The sequence below is a fragment of the Pogoniulus pusillus genome, chromosome 19 (genome assembly GCF_015220805.1).
Source record: "Pogoniulus pusillus isolate bPogPus1 chromosome 19, bPogPus1.pri, whole genome shotgun sequence".
In the NCBI taxonomy this organism is placed as follows: domain Eukaryota; kingdom Metazoa; phylum Chordata; class Aves; order Piciformes; family Lybiidae; genus Pogoniulus; species Pogoniulus pusillus.
In genome coordinates this window covers 14,002,510-14,018,553 of record NC_087282.1, presented here as the reverse complement: position 1 = coordinate 14,018,553, position 16,044 = coordinate 14,002,510, and the positions used below count along the sequence as shown (strand labels likewise).

Genomic DNA, 16,044 nt, shown 5'->3' with positions numbered 1-16,044 from the left:
CTGGAACACCTCAGCATTTAAAAACTCAAAGCCTGTGCAAACCACAGTCTTGCACTCCACAAATGACATCTGATGGGAAGTCATTATTTTGCTGCCCCAGCAGCCAGCACAGGTCTCTGAACACATCGCTGCAAGCTGGAAAGCAGCAGTGACACTGGAACATCATCTCTCTCAAGCCTGGAGTCCTTCCATCAACCCAAGACTTAATCACAGAGCTGAATCAAAAGGGTAAACATTTCCCTCTAGGAAAGCTCTTGAGGATGATAAAAGGGTCTGGACTGCTCTCACTCAGCTTTGTGTGGAGAAGGCAAAAAGATGGGAATGAATTGAACTAAGATTAAAGTTTATCAGGAAAAAAACCCACCAGCTGACCCTACCGTATTTCCACAGGCTTTTCAAGAGCAGGGTAGGCTAAAGAGATGCTCTCCTGGAGCATGCAGGATGCCAGGCACAGCAGTCACACCACTGGTTGCCTCTTTGATGCTGGTTGGCTGCAGAAGGAAAACGGTGTTTTTTTCTTCCTTCTGCTGCAGAGAGCACTGAAGCTGGCAGCTGGGATGGGGGGTCTGGGCAGTAAGCAGAAATGCAGCTCAGGAGCTGCTGGGAGCCACTCTAAGAGCTTTTGCAAGCTTTTCTCAAACTGGGAACAGCCTCTCTCCGTGGGGTGGTCAAAGAAAGCTCACACCTCTTCAAACAAAGGAAGCGAAACAGCCTGAGATGCCTGGAGGTGAAGAAAAGACCTGGGTCCCTTTGGCGTTGCTGCTGTGCAACATCACTGCTGGCTGGCAGGGCTCTGACTCAGCCCCAGGCAGCCCCAGCTCCTGCCTTCTTCCTGCCAACCTCTGAAAATGGTAATTTAATAATAATCAGTGCCAGCTCTCCTGATCTGAATGCAGTGCCTTTCCAAATGAGGAACAAGCAGAAGGAGTCCAGCCCCAGTCTGCACTGGCTGCTCACAGCAGTGCCAGGTGAGGCCTGAAGCAGAGCAATAAAGCAAGCTGAGGTGAGCCCTGCTAACGCTGTTAAACCTAGGGAGGACAATGGCTGGGTGCTGCTAAACACCTTGCTCTGGCCCTGCAGCTCAGTGAGGACAGAGCGGAGGCTTTGCTCAGCACATGAACAGCCACAACAGCTCCATCTCCACCTGTGCTTCAGATCAGCCAGGCAAAAGGGACTAAAACACTGCCAAAACACAGAAGCAAAGAACTGAAATGCTGCAGGCAGGAGAGTTTCCTTATTATTATTTTTGTGAATTCTAAACCACAGAAAATAATAAAGTCCCCAAATTGACAATTTCAGTTTAAAAAATGACTAGGGAAGAAAAGACATTTTCATCTTATACAATGAGTTTCTCAAGCTTCCCAGCTTTCATATACTGCATGAATACATTTCATACATATGTATTTATATGTGTGTGGGGGTATATATATAAAGGCTTTGTATTTCAAAGGTTAGTCCTCCTCTTGGCAAGGGATCAACAAACATTTTCCTCCGAAGTTTACCTCCAAAACACAAAGTGACAATTACTTCATTCAAACACATCATTACACGTAAGCAGCACTTTAAAGGCACTTTTCTGAGGTCTTTTGCTGCCATTGTATGCTACTCTTTCATACAAAATTTGTGGAGTCCCTATGGGTAAGAATTAGGGGGAAGGCCAACAAGGCTGACATCCTTATTGGAGTCTCTTATAGACCACCCAGCTAAGAAGAAGAGGCTGATTTATTATTCTTTAGGCAGTGAAGGCTGCCTCAAGATCACCTGCCTTTGTTCTTGTGGGTGGATTTAACCTGCCAGACATCTGCTGGGAGGAGGTATCCCAGGAAGAGTTTAAGGGTGCTGCTAGGTCTTGTAGGAAAAAAATTAGGGAGGCAAAAGCCCATTTAGAACTTAGGCTGGCCACTGCTGTTAAGGAGAATAAAAAATGTTTCTATAAATATATTAATGTCAAAAGAAGGGGCAAAGACAACCTCCACTCCTTATTAGATGCAGAGGGGAATATAGTAACAAAGAATGAGGAAAAGGAAGAGGTGCTTAACACCTTCTTTGCCTCAATCTTCAATAGTGGGACAGGTTGTCTCCAGGACAACCGGCCTCCTGAACTGGCAGACAGAGACAGGGACCAGTACAGTCCCCCTGTAATCCAGGAGGAAGCAGTAAGGGACCTGCTGAGCCACTTGGATCCTCACAAGTCCATGGGACCAGATGGGATCCATCCTAGGGTGATGAGACAGCTGGCAGATGAGCTGGCCAAGCCATTCTCCATCATTTATCAACAATCCTGGCTCACTGGATAGGTCCCCAAAGACTGGAAGCTGGCCAATGTGATGCCCATCCACAAGAAGGGACAAGTTGGCTGGTCAAGATGATTCCAGAAAAGGTAGGAGGACATGAAAGCCCATGTCACCTCTACACAGCTCCTTGCTGCTCCCCATGGAGCTGCAGCTGGATCTTCACAGACTGTCCTCTGTGGCTGAAGCCACGCTGACCAGTCCATCACACTACCTGGGGCACTGTGAAACGTCCAAACACTCTGCTGACACCCATATGCAGATGGGTCACAGTTGGCTTGCTCAATAAGCCAGCTATTTGCAAGCTTCTGGAGCTGATATTTTTTTACCTGGCTGGTTTTCAGTGGGTGTTTTGTTGATGTTTTTTTCCTTTTGGTTTCTACTCAGGCATGCCAGATTTATGGAAACATCAAAGGGCCTGAAAGCGCAAGGGATGTGTGTGCTGGACTGACTACTGCCCCACAGCTCTGCCAAGCTGGTGTTTATTACAGCACTAGCAAACAAGACAGGTGACAGCTACGTTAAGATCAAATCCAAAAGTCAACAGTGAAAATGCATCAAGGCTGACCACTTTTCACCAGCTTCCCAGGAAGCCCTGCTCCCTCCCACAGAGTGAGGAGAGGGAAGTGAGAGGCAACAAAACTTACCAAGTACATAGGAACAAAAAGCATCAGTCAGAAAGTACTCACATGGCTGCAGGTTACCCATCTGCTGGTATCCTTAAGCAGCTGAAAGAGTCCAGCCAAAGGAGAGATGGCCTTCCTCACAAGAGCTTGACACACTTGGGGCTGTTTAGTCTGGAGAAGAGCAGTCTAAGAGAGGATGTCCTTCATGCTCAGCAAGAGCTAAAGGATGGGGAGCAAGAGGATGGGGCCACACTCTTTTTAGAGGTGCCCAGTGACAGGACAAGGGGAAATAGGCACAAACAAGAACCCAGCAAGTTCTATCTAAACATAAGGAGAAACTTCTTTGGTGTGAGGGTGCTGGAGCCCTGGAGCAGACTGCCCAGAGAGATTGTGGGGTCTCCTTCTCTGGAGAGATTCTAAACCTACCTGGACATTGTGATCCTGTGCAAGCTGCTGTGGGCAACTCTGCTTTAGCAGGGCAGTTGGACTAGATGATCTCCAGAGCTGCTTCCAAGCCCCACCATGCTGGGATTCTGTGAAGGTACTGCCACAGTAGTGGTGTAAAGGTGTGACAGTGCGCAGAGCTGTGTACAGCTGCAGGAGGCCAGAAGAACAAATAAACAGTGACATTCAATGGAAGAGGGATTGGAGTGACCATGATTTTATCCTTCAAAAGTTTCAATTAGGATTTGAAAACTTAGAGGCCAAGCAGCAACAAGGCCTAGAGAAGGTGGTACACAGATTTTGTTCTATAACTTATAACTAAGAAAATTTACTACAAAATAAGTAAATTAGTGGGGGGAGGGATGAAAACACAGGATCCATTCTTTAAAAACACACCAAATATTTTTATAGCCAACTACAAACATAACAATAGACATTTACAAGCTCTCTTAGTGCATATTTACACTTACTTTTTTGTCTTCTTTCCTAGAATTAAAGCTGCTGTAATCTTCAAAGGCTTCAGGGCTGTTTCAACATCTGAATTACAAAACAGCTCAGGCCCAAATTACAAAATAAACTGGTTGGTTTAAATAAAGAGGGAAAAATAATCCACAATTCACTTCAATATAGACTTACATAGGGAGGATCATTCTCTTGACACATTTTATAAGGTTGTGAAATGACAAATGTTTTGTACTCTCGTTTATTCTTTGATGTTTTGGATCCTGGATAGAAGCAGCTAACCTATCACACTTTGTGCTGGACTGCAATCTTGCTGAAAGGGCAACTGGGTTGAAGCCTTTTTTCCACCAGAGCTCCTCCTCTACACCTGGAAGATACACAAATGACAGGCCAGGAGTCTTGAGTGACTTTGATAAACCCCGCTTCACAAATAAAGCAAAAGGGCAGCTGCTTCCCAGCTTGCTCCACAGACTCTACACTTACTCCATCACTGATCCTGAGCAGAGCTCAAGTACAACAGAAGTCTTCAGAGACTTCAGAACTTGGAACAATGCAGGTTGTTTGAGTTCAGAGGGCAGCTACTCACCTTTTTCCTAAATCTCAATAGTTTAACATAACACTAAAAGTGTAGCTGGGCAGCAGAGTGCAAACCAGATGGGTTTTGACGCCTCTGAGAGCCTAAAAGATGACATTGTTCAAAGTCAAGACTCTAAAACCAACTTAGAATAAGATCTTTTTGAAAAGAAATGTATTTTCTTCATAAATACAGTACAATTACATTTTACAATGTCTTTTTACTTTCTAGACATAAAAATGCTATTTTTAAAAAAAGAGTTCCTATACAAATACATGAAAAGAGACTCCCTTGCTGCCCACAACCCCCCCACCCCTGGCATGGAGCAAAACCATCAACCGTGGCGTGAAGCAGCACAGTGAATCCCAGGCTAACCTGTGCCAGCCCTCACAGAGAGGGAGAGGAAGCCAAATTATCCCTGGGGATTTGCTGGCCCTGACTGCACCAGCTTTCTGTTGCCACCATATTTTAGGCAATGGGAAAAGCACATTGTGTGGCCATGGGTGTTGGGATTCACTGTACGGGTGTCATGGCTCATGGGATGTGGCTGCTTCACGTCTCATGCACTGCTGGCCATCACTGTGGGCTCCTGGAGCAGGAGGTGTCCTTGGAAATGGTTCTGGCCTAAAACTCTGCAAGTCTCCTTCTTTAGATAGTCAATGCCAGTTTTCAGCTTCACTCCACAAACCTGCCAATGGAGGCAGAGGCCACATAAAAATTTTCAGCCCCCTGACAGTACTTGGTGACCTCAGCTGCCCTTTGCTCCTGAGGAGCACGTCAACAGATCCCTGTGAGTCCACAGACAGAACATTGCTGGTTTCGACCCCACAAGAGTTGCCAGGTAGGAGATATTTGAAGTTAATGATGACATCGGGCCAAATGGAAACAAAAGTCTCTAGATTCCAGGCAGTTCTCTGAGCTGCCAAATCCCAAAGGAACTGCCCAAGGGAAGGTCTCGTGAGTTTGGCCACTGTAAGCAGTGAAAGAAAAAGAGGCAAAATAACTAGATTTGATTTTCTTGGTTTGTTCTACAACAAATATGTGGCTTTCTTTATCAAAGCTACAATTCTGCTTCTAATACCCGAGTTTAAGAAAAACTCTTAGTCTAAACTTTTGGTTTGCAAAGGTCATTGCAATCATCCTGTTAAAAATCACTTCCTACTAGAAATAAGCTCTATGGCAGGAAAAGGAACTAGGTGTGCAGTTTGTCTCCTTAAAGCAGTTTATGTATAAAAACAAAACAAAGATCTGTACAGAGAGACTGAAGGCTATAGTACACATCTTCCTCAAAGCAAGCAGCTCTTTTACATTCACATCAGGATGGCTCTGAGGAAGCTCAAGGGAAAGAATACATTCCTGATGGCTCCAAGTTTGTCCGCAGAAGAAAACGAGCTCAAACTTACAGGTCCAAAGTTTTGGGGGTTTGGCTTTTGGAAGAAATCGAAACCATAAAAGAGAGTAAAGAACCTGACCTAAGCACCATCTTCTTGCAAATTAGCTTCCACAGGCACAGAACTGCTAAGGCTCCTGCAATCCTGATAGTTTGGACTGTCAGAGACTACCTGGCTTCTGTTACTACAGGAGACAGTTGCTGTTCATAATCTGTATTTTACTCACAGAAAGCTATTATGTCCTTTTTTTTCCCTTTGTAAAAACAGATTAGAGTGGCATTCAGTTTGAAAACAGTGAGCTGCCAGGAGGATAAACACATTATTTACCTAGTCCAGTTGGGCAGCCAATATCGATCAGGAAAAATCAGCTTTCTAAAGCAGCTTTTATCTCCAAAGCATGTAGACATTTTTGAATGAACGTGAATAAGGCAAGTTGGAACTGTTTATCTGGAGCCCCACAGCTGCAAAACTTCTCTCCTACTGATGAAAAGTGCTTGTAAAGATGGAATCTAATTTCTCCTGACTTGAAAAGAACAGAAAAGCACTCAAATATCTCTCCTCCCTTCTCACACAGACACTCCATGGCATTTGATCTCCCTTAATGCTCATTCTCAGCCCAAACCACAAAACAGAATACAGAAAATTATGCTGAACTGGCAGAAAGGTGAACACCTTGAGCTAATGAGAAAAGTTTCTCCTGCATTTTCAACTGTGGAGGAGGACGAGAAATCACATCATCCAGAGTGGGCATTACTTCATATAATGGGATGGAATTAAGCCAAGAGAAATAAATGTGAGACATTGTCAGGGATGAGAACAAAGGGGTTGTGAACAGTTTGCCTAGAAAAGAGTAGAGAACTAATTGGATTACTGTAGTATGCTTAGGGAAGGTCTACCATGTTGCCCAGAAAGATGTTACCCCACAGGGCAGAGACAGTCAAAGTCTCAAAGTGAAGCTCTGAAGTGTCTTAAGTAGTGCTGATGAAGGAAAAGTTGTTTGGATGTGGTACTTGAAGACATGGTTTAAGGGTGAAATTTGCGGAGTAAGGTTAACAATTGGATTTGATGATCCTGGGGGGGTTTTTTCCCACCGGAATGTTTCTGTGCTTCTGTGAAGCTTGTGCTGCCCGTTAGAGCGGGCATGGGTACAGCCAGGCCATGTAGGCTAAGCTCTCACTTCACCATTGTGCCTGAAGAACACTAACAAGCAGCACATCTACTGGAAACAATGGGAAGGGCTTTCCTTGGGGTTTAAGTGATTATCACTAGAAGACAAACAGAATCCAACTCATGGCTTATCTTTAGCACCACTAGGTCACCAGTGCAGAAGAGAAAAGGCACTTTCTTTAGCCTCCCAACCCTCCATGGTGAAGTTCACGTTGTATCTGTTGATCTGATAAGGCCACTTTAATTGGATACTGCATCTGTAGTGTCAACTAAGTAGGAATCAATGACATTCACTAACTGTCTGATGACTGATTACTGATTTTCCTTATTTCTGGGGTGAAAAAATCTGAAATGAAAATCTGGCTACTCTAATGCTGCACAGAAAGCTAAGACCAGCCAGATTCCCAATGTGTAATCACTGGTTAATTAAATATTTTAACATTCAGGTAAAATGTAGTAGTTTTTAACAGAAATTAATATTGAAGTGTGTTAATAAAATGCAAAAGTAACAAAACACATTCATGTACTTCTACTGGATTTAACATTTCCTTGCAGCATCTGAACCAAAACATTGCTGCATCTCTGCTAGTTTCCCAAAGTCTGAAAGTGAACCTGATCACTTTTTCTTCTGTAACGCCTCTGGGACCTTTTATAATCTGCTCTCTCCAGTTAGATGGAGAAAAACAAACAAACAAAAAACCCAAACATTTTGGAAAGAAAGAATCTGAAAGATCTGAAATTTTACACAGAGCTCTGGCTTTGCTATTTGAAGAAAAATTTCCTCTCTCCATGAAGGAGGGACACAGAAAATAGAAGGACATTCAAAATACAGACAGATCTGCTACAGAGAAAGGTCTCCACAGACACAGTATATGAAGTTGCCAACACTGAAAAGCAACAGGGCTTGCCACTAGCACTATGGTAAATTTGTAATAGTTCCATGAAAGCCAGTGGAATTACAATGGCAGAAATCTGATCTAACAGATCAGGACTGAGCCTGTAAACTCTCCTTTTTTAATTTATGTAAAACATGAATGCAATATATTACTTGCTATCCACTGTATAAATTACTGAAGAAGTACTTAAGTATAAAAGTGTGGCAAATCTTGCACTGAAACTAAAGAAGTGTGAAATGTGACATTAATCACCGGAGTCATTTTGTTCAACAAAGATGTAACACATTTTGGGATGTTAAAAAAAAAACCACAAAGAATGTTACCACACTGAAAAGGGCAATCTTTCCAGCCTCTGAATGTGAAAAAAAACTACTCTGAGCTCTTGCACCGAGTGTAAAGAGAAATCTCCCTTGATCACAGCTCAGATTTTAGCAGTTTCTCAGAACACTTGTATTATAAACATATAAAGTCATGCTGACAGCTCAGCCCCTAGTTCTGATCATTTTAAGGCTGTTGGGCTCACCCTGCTGCAGTCACACTGGACATTTAACCAGCTGTCAGAGCAGGTACTTCCGTTTAAGACACTTTAAAAACACTGAAATGAAATATCAGACATAGTGCACCTAAGTTCTAGGGGCTTCTCCAGGTGTTACCAGATCCAGTATTTAACAAAGAGGAGGGGAAACTTTCAAAAGACAAGCATTACAGGCTTTCTATAATTTAGAGCAAATTATAAATTAACCTCTCCATACTTTTGAGACATAATATACAAGAGCAAACAGCTGAGTGTTCTTTTATTACTCAGGTACTACATTTTTTTCCCAGTAAAAATATCTTTTAAAAAATGTCTTGCTACTGTATCCCAGCTCAGATCCTGGTCCAGCCTTTCAGATGAGGTATTCTACCATCTCTCCATCTGGTTGATCCTGCCCCATGGCCTGAACAGGAGCTTTTCTTTCCAGAGTGCTGGAGTGGAAGAGCGACCCATCTACGTGATGAGGAAAAACAAGAGACAGAATCAGAGCTGCAAATCCAATGGGGTTAGACAAATGACGTTAACATTTTAAAAGTCTTATTTCTGTCATTGCCCAAAGGACAGCTGAGAATTGATTTTATTTTAAAATATTCAATTCTTCAGGTATGTAGCCAGACAGACAAATAAAGATACTTTATCCAATTCCCTTTGGGTATCTCCCACTGATACACAATGGCATATAAAACTGGAGTGACTGCATTTAAACCAATGTAATCAGTGTAGACTTCCTCCACCAAACCTGTTCCCCTGTCTCCCTCGATGCCCATTAAACAGCACAGCACAGCACAGGCAAGAGGCAGAGCAGAGCAGCCAAATCCACTCTTCCATAAAGAACAACATAATTGCAATGCGTCTGTGAGTAGAAGAGGCAAGGTTGTGTAATCTGCATTGATTTGGCAGAGTGGGCTGGAAAACGAGCAGCTCTTGCCAGCTCGGAGCTCTGTGGGAAGCAAATTCAGCTTCTGTGACAGTCACTGTCAACTGCATCTACTTGTGCCAGCATTGGAGTCACTCCTGAGGCTGGGACAGTGTAACAATGAGACAGCTTTATCACCATAGTCACCTTTCCTCCTTCTGCCTTCCCCTTTTGTGTTCCACTTTGCTCTGAATACCCACCAAAATGCAATGATCCCTTTCCGCAGCTCATTCTTGCAACCTGTTTAAACCCTGCACACCTGTCAATTTACTTCAGAGCAGACATTGACTCAGAGGCTACCCTGAGATTTGCACATACCTGTTCAATTCTTCAATCTCACCATACCTCTCTACACTGTGTGTCCATGCTTGTGCTACCACTCTTTAAGCTTTTTCCCTTCAGGGTGTTTGAGATCCCTCAGGACAGCCAGACTTGTCTTTGAATCCCATCCTTTCTCACAAAAACTAACTCTGAGTTTCCTGAACAGAAAAAGGGATGGCGAGGCCTGTCCCCCAGAGCACAACTGATGATGGGTCAGTGGCAGGGGTCCCTTTGGAAGAGCAGCTGAGCTTTGTTACCTGTTTTGTCTGCACTGTAGGTCAGATTGGTACTGGGAAGCCGTCCTGGTGTGGGAGCTGCAGTGGAAGGTGCAGCTTTGCTTTGTTCACTCCCCCGGTCAGTCTGGGTGCTGCAGTCTCTGCTGCCTGTTTTTGAGTGAGCTGACAGCAATGGGGTGGAAGGAAGGACAGGAGAGGGGGTGGAGGGAATGGATTCGGAGCGATATTCTGTTCCCAGCAGAACACCTTTGTGGAAAAAGGGAAGGAAATTTCACAATCCCAGAAAGCTAACTGGTATGGAGTTTACACCCTCTGTAGTGCTTGCTCTAGCATCTGTGCTTCAGCAGGCTGTAAGAGTTCAGGCAGCACTGATTTTCCTCCCTTTCACTTCTGAGAGCTGAAGTACCTGAAGAATAGCAGCATCCTCGTGTTGCTGCATGCAGCTGCTCAAGTGGGCACTAACACCTCTTCCCTAAGCAGTGATGGGGTAAATCTGCACACTCTAAAACCAGCTGCAGCTGATTCTCATTCACATTTCAAGGCCTTTCATTCACCTGATATGTCTGTCCTGCACCTTCCTTCTCCTGCTTCCCTCCCCTTTAAGCAGTGACTCACAGAGCTGCACTGCCACTAGTATTTAAAACTTACCTAGGCTGCCTTTCCAGCTCTTGTCCTCCCTCTTCTCCTCCAGGATGGGAGTGCTGCTCAGCGTTGATGAGTGGGACAGCAAGCCTGAGCCGGCATTTGAAATGGACATCAGGGACTTGGCAGGTCTCATGGAGGAGAGCTGGTCTGTCTTCCCAGGCTCCTTGCGGGAGCGCTGCTGCAGGACTTTGATCATGGCATCCTTCTCAATGATCTGAGCGTGCAGAGTCTTAATCCTTTTCGAGAAGCACAAAGAAGGACACTATGTTTGTACTCCTGTCTCCTTGGACTGAGACCTCAGTGCCCCCCAGCTGTGACACGGATTCACTTAAGAATTTGGAGAGGCAAAAAGTACATCAGTGAACTTACTGCTCTGAATATCTGCTGCTAGCTGGCCCAGTAGAGCGGATCATGCATAAGACTTTCCGTATACATGCGCAAGAGAGTGGCACTGAGATACCCACCTGCTCTTGGCTACTGGAAGCAGTTCTAAATAGCCATGAAGGGGCTCTGTGACCAAGCTGAAGGTTATGGGCAGAACATGAGATCAACAGCAAGGAGGATTAACACACTTGGAGAGTCTGCACTGAACCTAACTCCAGGGAAAACAGGTCTGTGAGACTGTTAAGAGATAGATGGAATTTGAGGTCTGATGTTCTGAACAGAGAGGAGGAACAAGCTAGATGCAAAATAATCTAAGATAAGACTTTTTTTTGCATTAGCCCTGAGCATCAAGATAGGTTGTGGATTGCTGTGTAGATGCTTCCTTGGCCAAATGAGTGTCTGGCATCCTACATCGTTGCTATTGGTGACGACACAAGAATTTCTGGTTCTGAGGCATCTACCCAGGCAATTAATTTAAAACATCTGTTGTAAAGAAGCCAGATAGGACCAAAGTGCATTTTACCTTCCCTCCATGTCGAGGCATCTTCTGTTGGCAAGCAAGATTTCTTCCTCCTCCTTCTGAATGCGAGCTTCCAGAGAGGTGTCATAACTAGGGTTAGGTGAGTGGTTGATCACTGTTGTGTCCCTGAGAACAAGCAGTAGAGCAGATGAAGGACCAGCCCATGTCACTGCTTTCCAACTAACAGCACAAAATTGCTACTTAAAAGTAACAGTCATGAATATCAGCTGAGTTTGGGCTGGGTCAATCTACTGTCCATCTTGGGCCAATCTATAATCCAGTTCTACGATCTACTATCCCACTAGGTGTTGGACTAGAAGTCCCTCCCAATGCAGTGCATTCTATGATTGATTGTACTACTGTAAACTGACAGATGAGGCACATCCAAGGACACGGGGAGGAAAAAGATGCTACCACCAGACACTTTAGTTAAAACAGCACAAACTTCAGATAAAAAGTTTTTCCCATCCCCTTCCAACAGCATCATACAGATAATCTGAATATCAAGAGGGGCTAAGCATGAAAGTCTTTTGAATAATTTTAAGCAGCCTGGTCCAGAAAAACTTGGGAATGGGCTGAAAACAGTTTTAGACTGATTCCACATTGTGTCTGATGTTAACACTGTGATAGCTGTTCAGTCCACTAACCACAACATAATGGAGAATTTTCATTCTACTTATTGCTGTTCAGCCAGAACAGCATCACTGTGCTATGTTCTGTATCACTCTATGACTCACAACATCAGGAGCATGATACTGACAGAGCTGTGCATTAATAGAACTAGAAAAAAAGAGAGTACTTAAAAAACGGGGAGCTACCAAGAGCTCCAACTGACTGTAAGAAGAAATCTGTCCTCTCAGACCCTGCAGGTCTAAGAACTGTCCAATAGATGAGCCTTTAACTCTGAAGAAATTCAGATTGGGAACAGCAAAGCACCAACGTGAACAGCCCAAAAAGGTCATTTATTAAAGAAACCTAACACCACCCAGACTTCTGCCTGGGCTGTGGACCATTCTTCCCGCAACCTCAGGAACCGCTATCAAAGAAAAGGGAAACTTCTGTGCAAGTTGCCACTGAAATTAGTGGAATCCCTCACAGTCTATACTTGTGAAGGTGCCAACTGCCTAAAAACTTGAAGAGGCATGGATAATAATGGAATAGTCTCTTTTAGAGGAGAAACAGCTTATAAGGAAATGGAAAAACAGAGGCTGCCTCTCTCCGGACTGGAGGGCATTCCTATTCATTAAGAAAACTTGGACAGGTCTAACACAACCCCTCTCATTCCATGACAAACAATAGATCAGGCCCCTGCTTATCAGTGCACACTGAAAAAGTACATGGCCTCTACGCATAAGCAATAGCAAGAGCCTGTAGAGAATCTCTAGGGAGGTGGAAAACCATATACAAAAAGCATCAATACCCTAAAATAACAGCCTGCTTCTGGAGCAAGATATGTGCTTAAATGCTAGCACAGCAGATCTGCAACTTTATCCCTTTAACTCTAGTATGATCTTACAAGCTAGGAAGCCAGCTGCAATAATATCCCCATTTCAGTCTGGTTCTTTAAACAATCCAAAACAGAATCTGCCATCAAGAATCAGAAAGTAGAGTGCAACAAAATGATATGTAAGCAATACCCAGCACTCCGACAACAGCTCTTGTTTACCAACTAGCTGAAGCACTCCGGGTCTATTTACAGCCATATTAAGTGTTTCTGTCAGTTGTCTTGGAATGTGAGCTTGTTACCAAATTTCAGACACCCTCCCCACACCCACAAGCAGTGCTCTCCATACACAGCAGAATGTTTTGAGCAGATTTCCTAGTAGATGTTTCTGGTTAGTAACCATGTTGAGGACAATACCACAAAGCAATTTGCAAAAACATTCTGGAGAACAAGCAAGCCATTCAGTGTGAACAACGTGAATCACCAAGCTCACCCCATCTCACATGACTTCAGTAAGGACTGAGTTCTGCTTAGACAAAAAGAAACAACAAACAACCCCCTTCTCATACACCTATTTTTGTACCAACAGCTTCTAGGAATGGCTGAGAGACAACTGCAGCCTGGAAAATGGCTCCTGCATGTGGAGAAGTCTTTCTCTGGAAAAAAGCTTCTCACTGTTGGCAATTGCACGGCTCCCAGGCAAGGCAGCCAAGCTTCATTTGGATGCAGAAGTCTGAGAATCTGTTCAGACCACAAGGCAAGGTATCATGGGAGGGTGGTATGACAGCATTCCTTGGTGGGAAATACAGCACTCAACTGGAAAAAGAAAATAATCCTTGCACTATGAAAAGTCTTGTTTACCTCTGAGCAGCCACAGTTGCAGCTGCATCCAAAGCAAACTGTCTCATCACACTCTCCTCCAGGTATTTCTGTTCCCACTTGGTCATGTCAGCTTCCAGAGCAAGAATCCTTTCTTCTTTCTCACGCAGGAGTTCCATAAGGGCTGTGGCATTGTACTCTGAGACGTTGGCAGCCTGAGATGTACCCTGACGCTGATTTCCAGAAGTGAAACAAAAAAAGGCAACATGGAAATCTCAGGATGCATCTGTCACACTCGGGGTTGGCTTGTTTGCTTTTCGTCTGAAGGACAGAAGTTGCTCCAGAGCAGTATGGGTCTGATGCAAGAACCTCCCCAGAGTGAAACCAAGTGGCCTGTACCATGCTGGGCAGACTAGGTGATGATAATGGTCTCCTTGAGAGCTTAATCTGAAACATCTGCAGGGGAATTTTGGCCTCACTCTGTGAAAGCCAGGAAACAAGCTCATGTAATACAAAAAAAGGGCTCCCTCTATTTTCCAAATTTTGGAGCTCAAAAGTCATAAAACATCAAACACTGCTCTCAAGAAAGAGACCTTTGCTTACAGCACCCACACTAGAATGCTTCCTGGTGCCATTCCAGAGGTGATCAATTTTAACAAGCAAATATCTGAGGTAGAAAATACTCCTCCTAAGGCCTTTTTCCATGTGCAAAGCCCTACGTGCGCCTGAGAACAAGATCATTCTGTTCAGGTCTGATGTCTACACCCCATCCATAATTCCTAATGTACATAGACATTCCAACATCATTCCAGCAAAGCACTATGACAGTTACCACACTTCAAAAAAAATACATCCAAGACGTTTTTAAAGGATTTGGTTATTAAACCAATATGATCAGTGTACACCTGAGGATTAAGTAGCTAGGGATCAAAAATAATCCAGGTCTAAAGCCAGATTTGGAAGAGAAGCAGTATTTCAAAACAGGAGAGTAGAAATTTGCTGAGCTAATAGTTCAGCTGGTAAAAAGCATAGTTTTATATGGAAGTCTCCTCTGGAATTAACAGGATATTTGATTACAAAGATAGTTTAAAAGACAAGAAATTGGGCAGACAAGCCATTTCACATTCAGCTAAGAATTCTTAACCATGACAAGAAAGTGGGGGTTTTTGTGTGTTGACAGAGTACCTAATCTTCCAAAGGTAACCTGAAAATTCACTGCCCTTCTTTCATGTGTGGTGTAGGGTAGAATGTACAACCCTACAAGGCACAGTGGGTACCTGCTGCATTCGGAGAGATTCCAGTTCTCTCTCCAGCCGGGTCCTCAGCCTGTGTTCCAGCTGCTCCCGTTTCTCACATGCTGCCTGCAGCTGAACCAAGGCCTGCTGCATCTTCTCCACCTTCTCAACATAGACCTGCTTCTTTTTGAGCTGAAACAAAGGAAAGCAATGCAACAGAAGTCACACAATGGGAACACGATTGAACTTCTGGCTTTGTACGCACTGCAGAGCACAGAAGTACCAGCTGGGAAGAACATGCCCAGATGACCAGTTGGACCTGCTGGAATGGGTCTAGAGGGCCACAAAAATGAAGGGGGGGCTGGAAGCCCTCTGCTGTGAGGACAGGCTGAAAGAGTTGGGGTTATTCAGCCTGGAGAAGAAAAGGCTCCAGGGAGAGCTTGTGGTGGCCTTTCAGTGTTTAAAGTGACTAGTAAGAAAGATGGGAACATCATTTTACCATGGCCTGTTGCGACAGGACAAAGGGTGATGGTTTAAACTAAAAGAGGCAGAGTCAGACTGGAGAGAAGGAAAAAAAAAAGACACTGAGGGTGGTGAGACCCTGGCCCAGGTTGCGCAGAGAGGTGGTAGATTGCCAAACCCCGGAACCACAGCAGGTCAGGTTGTTTGGGGCTCTAGTTGCAGACGTCCCTGCTGACTGCAGGGGGATGGACTAGATGACCTTTAAAGGTCCCTTCCAACCCAAATCAGTCTATGATCCTGTGACTGCTGTCAGCATTCCTCAGACTCCCAGTCTGGACTCACTCAGGACATCAATCATAGGTCTTTATTTTTTCCTAGGTATATTTGTTCATTTTATCCTCAATGATCCCATGGTAATGATGGGGAAACTGAGATAATTAACTGTTGCAGCAACAAGCTAGAAGGGACACTTGAGTTCACAATAGAGAGCGTCCAAGTAATCTGACCCATGCTACCAAGTGTAGCAAAGAACACTTAGAGCTGGTCTGCAAGTTTGGAACACTTTTCAGTGAAATACTGAAAATTAAGGGCAGTGTTTTCAGGAGATTGAGCAGAATTTCAACCAGAACTCCAGGCCCATAACAACAAAATAATACAGGATCAAAGCACACACTAG

General features: G+C 44.2%; 1 protein-coding gene across 5 annotated transcripts in view; it reads right to left on the bottom strand.

The window, feature by feature from the left end:
* Positions 1-8,618: 8,618 nt before the first annotated feature.
* AMOT (angiomotin) overlaps positions 8,619-16,044 on the bottom strand; it is a 61,527-nt gene continuing 54,101 nt past the window's right edge. For all 5 annotated transcript variants that reach the window (XM_064159392.1, XM_064159390.1, XM_064159389.1 and 2 more), the window contains 6 exons: positions 14,949-15,098; positions 13,714-13,904; positions 11,412-11,534; positions 10,508-10,740; positions 9,881-10,105; positions 8,619-8,839 (listed from right to left, as the gene is read on the bottom strand). In XM_064159392.1, the coding sequence (XP_064015462.1) occupies positions 8,739-8,839; positions 9,881-10,105; positions 10,508-10,740; positions 11,412-11,534; positions 13,714-13,904; positions 14,949-15,098 (1,023 nt within the window). In that variant the 3' untranslated portion in view covers positions 8,619-8,738. The remainder of the gene's footprint in view (positions 8,840-9,880; positions 10,106-10,507; positions 10,741-11,411; positions 11,535-13,713; positions 13,905-14,948; positions 15,099-16,044) is intronic.